The sequence below is a fragment of the Fukomys damarensis genome, unplaced genomic scaffold (assembly GCF_012274545.1).
Source record: "Fukomys damarensis isolate Sample0158 unplaced genomic scaffold, DMR_v1.0_HiC HiC_scaffold_39, whole genome shotgun sequence".
In the NCBI taxonomy this organism is placed as follows: domain Eukaryota; kingdom Metazoa; phylum Chordata; class Mammalia; order Rodentia; family Bathyergidae; genus Fukomys; species Fukomys damarensis.
In genome coordinates this window covers 59,408,113-59,419,485 of record NW_022900951.1, presented here as the reverse complement: position 1 = coordinate 59,419,485, position 11,373 = coordinate 59,408,113, and the positions used below count along the sequence as shown (strand labels likewise).

Genomic DNA, 11,373 nt, shown 5'->3' with positions numbered 1-11,373 from the left:
ATATCTTATTTTTTCATTTGCTGGATTGCTCTAGCTAATGTTTCAAGTACTGTGTTGAGTATAAGTGGTTATAGTAGGCATTATTGTCATGTTCCTGATTTTGGGGGCAGTGCTTTTAGTTTTTCTCCATTTAGTATGATGCTGTCTGTTGCTTTGTCATAAATAGCTTTTATATTCAAGTATGGTCCTTCTATGCCTGTTTTCTTCAGGCTTTTTAATCGTGAAGGGGTGTTCGGTTTTTTTCAAGTCTTTCTTACATGTGTTGATATGATCATGTGACTTTTGACTTTGCTTCGGTTTATGTGACGTGTTACCTTTATTGATGTACATACGTTGCTCTGTGCTTGTATCTCTGAGATGAAACCTACTTGATCATGATGTGTGGCATTCTATTTGCTAATTTCTTGTTGAGGATTTTTACATCTATGTTCATTAAGGAGATGCGCCTATCATTCTCTTTTTTAGGTGAATCTTTGTCTAGTTTTGCGATCATGGTAATACTGGCTTCCATCAATGAATTTGGAAGCACTCCATCCCTTTCAGTTTCTTTGAAGATTTTGAGGAGTACTAATGATATAACATCCTTAAAGTTTTTATAGAATTCAACAGTAAATCCATCAGGTCCTGGGCTTTTTTTATTTGTTAGAATCTGTATTAGTGTGTCAATTTCATTGTTTGTTATTGAGTTCTCAAGCATATTTATGTCTTATTAGGTTAGTTTTGGTAGTTTGTATGTGTCTAGCAATGTGTCCATTTCTTCAAAGTTTGCTTATTTCTTTAAAAATTTTCAAAGTTGTTACTTTCTTCTGGATTTCCACAGTGTATATTGTGATTTCACTGTTTTCATTTCTAATAGCATTTGTGTGATTCTTTTTTCACTTTCTCTTGATAACTTTGGCTAGGGGCTTATCTAGTTTTATTCTTTTAAAGAATTTCATTTCTTTTTCTTAGTGTTTATTTAGTCTTAGTTTCATTGATTTCTGCTTTCATCTTTAAAATTCCCTTTTTTCTATTTGGTTTCAGGCTGATTTGTTGTTTCTCAAGTATTTTAAGATTTTTCATAAGGTTGTTTATTTCGGCAAAGTCTGTTTTCTTAATGTGAGGATTGATTGCAATGAATTTTCCTCTTAGAACTCCTTTCATAGTGTCCCAAAGGTTTTGGTGAGTTGTACAATCATTGTCATTAACTTCCATAAAATTTTAATTTCTTCTGTGACCCATTGGTTGTTTAGGAGTGTGTTGTTAATTTTCCAGGACATTTTGCCTTTTCTGAAATTTCTTCTTTCATTGATTTTTGTTATCGCACAGTGATCTGATACTATGCACAGTATACTTTGAATTCTTTTATATTTGCTTAGCAGGCTTTCTTGTCAAATAATGTGTTTTGGAATAAGCACCATGTGCTGCTGAAAAGAATGTAGTCTGTAGAAGGGTAGAATATTCTGTAGATATTTATTACATCCCTATGTACAAGGGTATGGTTTGGCTCTGATATTTCCTTATTGATTTTTTTTGTTCAGTTGACCTGTTTTTTTTGTTTGTTTGTTTGTTTTTTTTTTTTAAGTGTTAAAATCCCCTACTATTATTGTGTTGGTGTTTACTTCGTCTTTTCATTATAGCAGTTTTTCTTTTCTGAAGATAGATTATCCAATATTAGGTGCTAAATATATTAATGTTATCTCTTCTTCGTAGATTGTTCACTTGTATGTAGTGATCTTTGCCTCTTCTGGTTAGATTTAGCTTCTTATTTACCATGACTAATATTAGATTACTACCTCTACTTGTTATCAGAGTCCTGGTGCATGGAATATTATTTTCCATCCTGTAATTTTTAGCCTATGAATATGTTTTTGGATCAGATGAGTTTCTTGAAAGCAACTGTTGAATTCTTTTTTTTTTTTTATTCACTGTGCCAATTTGTGCCTTTTAATTGGAGAATTCAGGCAATTAACTTTGAAAGATATAACTGAGATGTGTTGATTATTTACTATCTGTCTTTGCTTACTTTATCTGTTGGTGAATACTGTGTTTTTCTTTTTCTGGCTTTTTTTATTGCTCTTTATCCATTGACTTTACTCTTGTTTTTAGCACTGTCAGTTTCATTATTTCTTTTAAGAAATCCACAGTTATAGTGTAAGCATCATAACAGCATAAGTAATGACCAATAGTTAACATCTACTAAATGTGATGGCTATATCTCTTCTAATGGTTAAAAAAGCATTCGAAAATAATTTTATAGAATAAATTATTTAAAGCCCAGGGAGTTAGGGCCCAGGCTATGACAGAAGTGGGTAAAGAAAAGGAAAAAAAAAGTGTTGTTGTTTTTTTTTAAAGCCTCTTGCTATGTGGTATAGGAGGGGGGCACAGGATCCTAATATTGATAGAGGTATATTATATATTTAGATGCAGATAACAGAAACTTGGGTATAAAAATCAATAGAAAGAAATGGGGATAAGAAATGATTCTGTGACTAATAGAAATATTAGAGAAGTTAAAGGGAGATAAATGAATAAGGAAAGAGAAGAAATGTAGGGATAGGATAAGAAATAGGAAAAAACAGGTGAAAAGATATGGATAAAAGTAAGAGGAATAAAAAGAGACAGGGGCAATTTCCTTATCTTCTATAAGCTATATTGAAAGAAAAAGGCAAGAAGAAGAAAAATACATACACATATACTTATAAAAGCAAGAGGCAGAAAATAATGGAATAAAAATGAAAAGATGAACAGAACTTGGAAAACAGCAGAAAAAAAGCATTTTTTTAATTGTTTTGGACACATCGCTGTTTTCTATAGCTTACAAATAAGATGCAGAACTCAGATCAAGATGTGTCTTTGCTTGCACTGGAAATCTGAGGTGGCAGTTCACTGCCAGAATGATTCTGGTTGCACACGACCACATGCAATAGGGACAGGGCACCGATGTTATCTTCCAATTCTTTGTAACTCAGGCTGAACCTGACCTATAATAGCAGGATCCTAGTCCATGTTCACCAGCTCCAGCTCCGTAGGACTTGTCCAACCTGTTGTACAACTGCTGGCTGTCTCCTGTGGCTGTCTTTTCCTCATCCACCCTGAGATTTTGACAGTGTAGAACATGGCTTAGACCCAAGGGGCTACCCTGTGACCCAGGATCAAAGACTACCCCCTTCCTAGTAGTATCCCAACCAGCTCTCCTTCTGTAATTGTAGCAGCAGGCTCTGGTTTGAGTCACTTACTGATTGTTGACTGTGGAAGGCCACTCTGGAAATAGTATCCAATGTTTTCATTGCTACTTTCAACCGCTGATGATTCTCTCAGTTGCAGTGCAATTCTTCCTTCCCTGTGGAATGTTCTACCATAGTCTCTTAATAATGTTGTTTGAGTTAGACTTTTCAAATCAGAATTCAGACATGGACACCACATTGTGTTTGGTTAATGCAGTCTTTTCCCATTTATCATAGTTTCTTTTTTCTGTGTTTCTAGTTGATGTTCTCTGTGTCTCCAGTGTGGCTTCTTCTCTATTCAGCCATGTTGGATTTCCCACTTCCTTCCTTCTCTGTGCATCTTTCCTCAGCTTCTGTGATGTGATTCTTCCTGTAGACAGCCATGTTGAATCTTCTGTTCCAGATTGCCTTTTCCAATGTGGTATCCATTATTTGGCTGTCACTTCTGCTGTTCCATGCAGAGGAGAAAAAATACAGAACCATCTCCAAGTTGGCAGTGACTGTGCCAAGGTGTGAAATCCACAATTACGGAGTTGGTTAGGCACCATGCCATAGGTCCATGTGTTCTACCAGAGTTATGCTGGTCTACTCCACCTGTCTTTATTTGACTCACATACCTTTATTATGTCAAAGAACATAACCCATGAAGATTTTGCAAAGGAAAGAAGGAAACAACAAAAGGAAAGAAGTACCAAAAGACTTAGTAAATTTTAATGGGCATTTTCAAAGGTCCAGAGCACTCTGTCACATTTTAGAGATTTAAGTTCTTAAAGATAAGAAAAAGGAATCACCACAAGCGCAAGTTTTTCTTAGTACTAGCACTACACTTAGACGATCAGCTTTCCCTATTAAAGCAGTGTCATATTTTTAAAAATTAATTAATTATGTTGATACATTTAAGGTATACAATGCAATGACATTCGTCATTGGAAATTTGCACCTTTACATAATCCATCTTTGTTCTTATTTTTCCCCATTCCCCTGCCCTCTCTTCAACCTCTCCACCCCTCCCTATCTACAAAGACTTTGTTTCCATTTTTCTTTTTCTCATGTTAATTCCATTCCCATCTTTTCCTCTACCCCTTCCCCTTCCCCTTCCCCTTTGCAACTTTTCTTCCTATTTCACATTATCTATCATACCTTTTAGTCCTTATTTACACTTTGAGTTTCTGACACTAGAGAAACTTCCGTATTTACACTTATGTGTTGTATTTATTTCACTTAAGGGTATCACCTCAATGTGCATCCATTTAGGTTTAAATGTCTCATTTATCATTCTTTACGGCTGAGTAGTACTCCATTCTACTATCTAGAATATACAAAGAATTTCTAAAAATCAGACCTCCCAGATGTAAAGACCAAATCCAAAAATGGGCATCTGAAATGAACAGACATTTCCCAGGTGAAGAAGTAGAAATAGCGAATAAACATATGAAAAAATGTTCAACATCACTGGTCATTTGAGAAATGCAAATGAAAACAACACTGAGATTCCACCTCACCCCAGAAAGAATGGCTGCTATCGTGAAATCAACCAATGACAAATGCTGGTGGGGCAGTGGGGAAAGAGGAACCCTCGTCCATGCTGATGGGAGCATAGACTGGTGCAACCACTGTGCAAATCAGTATGAAGATACCTCAAAGATGTCCCATTTGATCCAGCTATCCCCCTGCTGGGTATCTTCCCCAAAGAATTAAAAGAATCATACCACAGTGCTATATGTACACCCATGTTCATAGTAGCATAATTTGTGATAGCTAAAATTTAGAAGCAGCCCAATTGCCCATCAACAGGAGACTGGATAAAGAAGACAATGTCATCTTATCCCCAACTCTCACACTTCTCCTTTCATTTAGCTAGTGATACTTAGACCAAGTTGAATATATATAGTATTCTCTTATTCTTTATAGGCAGTAAACAAAAATGTATTTCAGAATTCACTAAGAAGTCAGGATTCTTTTGAAAAAGAAGTTACCTTAAGTTAAAAATACCTGAATCTGTTCCTGTAGATGTCTCAACTCCCTGTGTTTGTTTTCATTATTTTGAATTTCTCTGCACCTGTCATTTGAGTCCAGGAATTTTAATTTTGTTTTTACTGATAAATATCATTTATAACTAAACTCACGATAATCACTGGAATGATGTTTTTGGTATTTTCTTATAGAAAATATGTACTTAGACTTTGTCTTGTTTAGAAATGTTGCGTACTTTAATATTTTTTCATCACTGTAGTCATATTTGCCCTCACTTTTTGCTTGATTTTCTGTAAGGAATATAATTTAATTGGTTCTAGTATAAAGTTTACATAATCAAAGATTCACATTTTCTATGTTCATTTACAACAAGTATGATTATTTTAATTTGCCTAATAGGCGTATCTTTTGTTCTCTTATTCTTTTTGTCAAACTTGCAGACTATTCTTGGTGCCATGAGGGATATGGTCAAACACAGAACTTCTATTTTCATTGCACATAGATTGTCAACAGTGATTGATGCAGATGAAATCATTGTCTTGGACCAGGTAAGAGATTTACTTGAAAACTTAGTATTTCAAAAACATTGAAGTGGTTATAGAAAGAAGAAACTTAAATATTACTTCTAATAAAATATGTAAAATTTGTGTTATTTGAGTGAAATTGAATGCTGGTAAGATTCTATTTTTAGCCCTTCTTTTAGGAAAGTATGAGTATCATTTCAAAGAAGGGTAAACTAATTCACTCTTTTTTTTTGAAACAGGGTCTCACTATGTAGTTGAGACTGACCTGAAACTCACTATGTAGCCCAGGCTGGTCTCAAACTCACAGCGATCCTCCTGCCTCAGCCTCCCGAGTGCTGGGATTACAGGCATGTGCCACCACGCCTGGCCTAATTCACTCTTTATTAAAGTATTAAACCAAAAGTTTGTTTAGGAATGTATTAAATTTTGTCATATAAACAGTTTTTCAAGGATTTACCTATAAAATAAATTTCCTGTGGTCATTTTTACTCGGGATAGTATCTTTACTTAGTGTCTTTTGCTGTAATAATTTTTTTTTACCACAGCAATACTTAATGTCTAAGAGAAAATAATCATAAAGTAAAGTGATCATTTTCAAACATGGCCATTTTTATTTTATGTCTTTTTTCTTCATAGGGAAAGTAAGAAAGTAGCTAGCTAGCTTTATCTCTTCTGAGGAAATTAGTATACAAGTGTACTATATAAATGTTCGGAATAAGTCAGATTCCAAAAAAGTACTTGTTTTAATTTTACGAAAAAGAAATTCAGAAAGTATATACTACAAACTAAAGCCATTGAGTACATATTAGATAGGACCAGAAAAAAACTGCAAGATTAGGGAAGGGAATGAGACTATCCAGAGTCTACTTTGTTACATAGCTTTTGCTTTTGGACCATGTTAATGATTTTATATATTCAAAAATAAAATTAAGCCTGCAATTTCATACATATCTATAATCCTAATACTCTGGGATACAGAGCTAGGAGGATTGCAAGTTTCAGCACAGCCTGTGCGACTTAGGGATTTAACAAAATCCTGTCTCAAAATTTAAAAAAGTACAAAAACGGCTGGTGACACAGCTCATTATGAAGGCCCTGGGTTCAATCCCTAGTACCACAAAATTTTAAAATTGGAAAATGAATTCAAAAAGAAAGAAGCAAAACTGCCTATCAAATTGATAACCACATAGAAGAAAATGAGAACTAATCCAAGTAACTGTATTTTTTAAAAATTTAATTCATTAATTTTATTGATACATTTTAGGTGTACAGTATGCTGACATTCATTATTGGGAATATGTACCTTTACATAATAAATCTTTTTCTAAGCCAGTGTCTTCAAGAGTTCTACCTAACCTTTCTTCCACATGATTTAGTGTTTTTCTTTTTGTTTTTTGTTTTTTGCTTCTTTGTGATACTGTTTATAAAATAGCATAATGTTTTAATGTTTGGATATTTGACTCATTTCAATTTTAGTTTAGTGCATGGTGAGAGATACAGGTCTAGTTTTAATCTTTGGCAAGTAGAAACCCAATTTTTCCAGCACCATTTATTCAAGAGGCTATCTTTCCTTCAGTGTAGGTGTTTGGCTCCTTTGTCAAAGATGAAGTGGCTGAGTGTATCTGCAGTTGTTTCTGCATCTTCTATTCTATTCCACTAATCCTCGAGTCTGTTTCTTTGACAGTGCCATGCTTTTTTTTAATCACAGGAGCTTTGTGTTATAGTTTCTAGTAGGGGAATGTGATATCCCCTCCCTTGTCTTTTTTGCCTATAATTGCTTTTGCTATTCTCGGTCTCTTCTGGTTTCAAATGAATTTTTAGATATTTTCTCAAGTTTTGTGAAGTATGCTGTTGGAGTTTCAACTGTGATTGCATTTAATCTATATAGCAGTTTTGGAAGTATGGCTATTTTTACTATATTGGTTCTTCCTAACTTGGAGCTAGGGGTGTTTTTCCATTTTCTGATATCCTCTTCTCTTTTTTCAGAGTGCTGTAGTTTTCAGTGTAGAGCTCTTTGATTCTTTTGTTAGATTGATTCCTAGGTATCTTATTTTTTTATGCTATCATGAAAGGTGTTGTTTTTCCAATTCCTTTGTCAGTGAGTCTGTTATTCATGTACAGGAAGGCTATTGATTTTTGTGTGTTGACCTTGTATCCAGCTACTATACTGAATTTTATTGTTCAGGCTAGAAGACTTTTGGTGGAGTTCTTGGGGTCTTCTATATAGAACACCATGTCATTGCAAATGAGGACAATTTAACTTTTCTGTTTCCTATCTTGTTCCTTTTATTTCTTTCTCTTGTTTAATTGCTTTGTCTAATGTTTCTAAAACTGTATTGAACAGGAGTACTGAGAGTGGACATCCGAACTTGTTCCTGATTTTAGCATGAAGGATTTTAGTTTTTGACCATTTAGTGTGGTATTGGCTGTTGGTTTTTCATAGATGGCTTTTATCAGGTTGAGGCAGAGACCATCTATTCCCATTTTCTGTAAGGTTTTTAATCATGAATGGGATTTTGTCAAAAGCTTTTTCTGCATCTATTGAGATGATCGTATGGTTTTTTTCCTTGGTTCTTTTTATATATTATATTACATTTATTGATTTGCGTATGTTGAATCATCCCTGCATTCCTGGAATGAATCCCACTTGGTGAGGCTGTGTGATCTTCTTGATGATCTTCTGCATTTTGTTTTCCAGTATCTTGTTGAGGATTTTTTCATCTATGTTCATTAGGGAGATTGTCATATAGTTCCCTTTTTTGGCTGGTTCTTTCTGTGCTTTTGGGATCAAGGTAATGTTTGCATCCAGGAATGAATTTGGGAGTATTGCTTCCCTTTCAATTTCACGAAGAGTTTAACAGTAGTGGCATTTGTTCCTCTCTAAATGTCTTGTAGAATTCAGCAGTAAAGCCATCAGGATCCAGGCTTTTCTTCATTGATAAGTTTTTAATTGCATTTTCAATTTCATTGATTGGTATTGGGTTGTTTAGAATTTTTCGATCTTCTCTGTTTTCCATGTTTTTGGTGTATTGGTTCTCAAACTAGGTACTGATGATCCTCTAGATTTCTCCTGGATCCATTTTAAGTTCACCCTTTAAATTCCTGATTGCATTGATTTGGGTGTTTTATTACCTTTTGTTCAGAAGATTGCCCAAGGGTTTATAAGTTTTGTTTTTTCTTTCAAAGAGCCAACTCTTTGCTTCATTAACTTTTTATATTATTCACTTAGTCTCCATTGCATTGATTTCTGCTCTTACCTTTACAATTTCATCCCTTGTATGAGCTTTGGGTTTCTCTTCGTTTTCTAGAAACTTGAAGTTCAGCATCAGGTTGTTTGTTTGAGCTCTCTCTGTTTTCCTAATATAAATATTCATTTCAATGTATTTCCCTTGTAAAATTGCTTTCATTATTTCCCATATATTCTGACATGTTGTATTGGCATTGTCATTTAATTATCGTAACTGTCTGATTTCTTCTTAAATTTCTTCTGTGACTTATTGGCTGTTCAGAAGAATGTTTCTCAGTTTCCATGTGTTTATGAAATTCTTGAGGTTTCTTTTGGTATTTATCTCCAATTAAATCACACTATGATCCGATAATATAGAGGGGATAACTTCAATTCCTTTGCACTTACTGTTCTCTGAGCAAATATGTGGTCTATTTTGGAGAACAACACGTGTGCAGCTGAAAAGAATATGTATTCTGATTTTCTGGGGTGGAAAACTCAGTAAACATATGTTAAGTCCATTTGTTCATGAGTTTCATTGAGTTGTAGTATTTTGTTGTTTATAACTGATAGGTATTTCCATCCTTTTCATGACCTTTTCTTGTAGTTGGATTCTCCCCACTTTGCATTTAATTTATTGTCTTGCCCAATGGATTCATTCTGCTGGCTTTCTAGGGTTGTGATCCTTGTTGTGTTTTCCCAGTGTTTAAAAATTTTTTGGAGTGCTGTTTGATACTCATGCAGTTACTCATGTGCTCTTTGTCATGAAAGTATCTTGTTTCTCCATCAATTTTGAAACATAGTTTTGCAGGGTACCTCAATCTGGTCTGGCGGTTGTTTTCTTTTAGGGCTTAAAAAACTTCACTCCAGATTCTTTACTTGAGAGTTTGCATTGAGAACGCTGCTGTGATTCTGATTGGCTTTCCTTTTCATTTGATTAGTTTCTTTTCTCTAAGTGCTTTTAATATTTTGTTCTTCTGTTTGGTTTTTGGAGTCTTGCCTAATGTATGCCTAGATGTAGATTTTTTTTTTATCATGGCTAGTTGGAGTCTTATCTCACTTACCTGTATGTGAAATTCTTTTCCCCTGCTTGGGAAGTTTTCTGCCATTACTTCTGTGAATACTTTTTTTTAATGTCATTTGCACTCTCTCCTGTTTCTTCACTGACTCCAATCAATCTTATGTTATCCTTCTTTGCATCATCTAGCAGGTGCTGGAGGGATTGATTTTTCATGGTCCCTTAGTATTTGTAAGAAATATTTCTTTTCCTGGTCACTAATTGCAATCCTGTCTTGTGTGTCTGATATTCTTTTCCTGGTCACTAATTGCAGTCCTGTCTTGTGTGTCTGATATTCTTTCCTTACATTGGCTCATTCTGCTGTGTAATTTTTCAGTGAAGTTTTTAATCTCCTGTATATCTGCTTGAATTTGTTTTATGGGTTTTATTTGTTTCCTGTCCTGGGGTATCATCATGTTCCTCAGCTCCTCTATTTTTTTATCTGTGTCTGCTCTAGAGTTATTAATCATGTCTTGCAATATAGACACAATCTCAGTTGTTATCTGAAAAATTATTTCCAATTTCATTTTGTTCTGAATCCTCTTTCGTTGCCCATTCAGGTAGTCCAGTTTGTTGAGTATCACATTGTTCCATCTCATCCCTTGGGTTGCCTTAGGTGATCTAGAAGTCTGGTTTTGAGTCTCGTTTTCTTCTCATTTGAAGAGATGCAGGTTGCTGTGCTTTTGTTGAGGTGACTTTTTGCTCTCCCTGTGGTCTTCAATTCTCACAAAGCCTGATAGAGATCTTATCCTTGCTGCTTACCACTGTGCCATTTCCTGGGTTAATAATGCTGGCCTTCTGGATCCCTGTACTATGCTTTTGTTCAGGAAGGGTTCTGGCTGGGGCCTATGCACACTTAGGATGGTATCTGGGTGTGCCTCTTGCTGAGGCTTGACCATCTGCATAGCAGCTGTCTGGGAGGGCCTTTGGCTGGGGCCTGGGCACGTGAGTCCCTGGTATCTGAGCAGGTTCTGGCTGGGGTCTGCCCGTACTCATGGATGGTATCTTGGCAGGCCTCTGGCTTTGGCCTTTGCAGGTGTTTTTCAGATGGGCCTTTCACTGGGACCTGTGGTTCCAACCTGCTCGTGTCTGGGTGGGGCCCTGGCTGGGACCTATACACTTATATGCTACTCTGGTCCACATGGGTTTCTCGCTGGGATCTGGAAGCACTTATGGATCATATCTGGGCAGGCCTCTGGCTGTTGCCTGGGCACCTGAGCAGGTGTTTTCCAGGCTGGCCTTTGGCTGAGGCCTGCAGACTCAAGCTGCTGGTGTCTGGGCAGGTCCCTACTTGGGACCTGTGCACCTGCACCTCTCTGGTTCTCTCAGGCTTGTGGCTGGGATCTCCATATCCTTTACAAGCAACTCTTGAATATATTACTACAA

The 11,373-nt window shown here is 35.7% G+C and overlaps 1 protein-coding gene across 2 annotated transcripts in view; it reads left to right on the top strand.

The window, feature by feature from the left end:
* Positions 1-11,373, top strand: part of Abcb7 (ATP binding cassette subfamily B member 7) — a 145,564-nt gene that overhangs the window by 127,718 nt on the left and 6,473 nt on the right. For both annotated transcript variants that reach the window (XM_010631249.3, XM_010631242.3), the window contains exon 15: positions 5,621-5,728. In XM_010631249.3, coding sequence (XP_010629551.1) covers positions 5,621-5,728 — 108 coding nt within the window. The remainder of the gene's footprint in view (positions 1-5,620; positions 5,729-11,373) is intronic.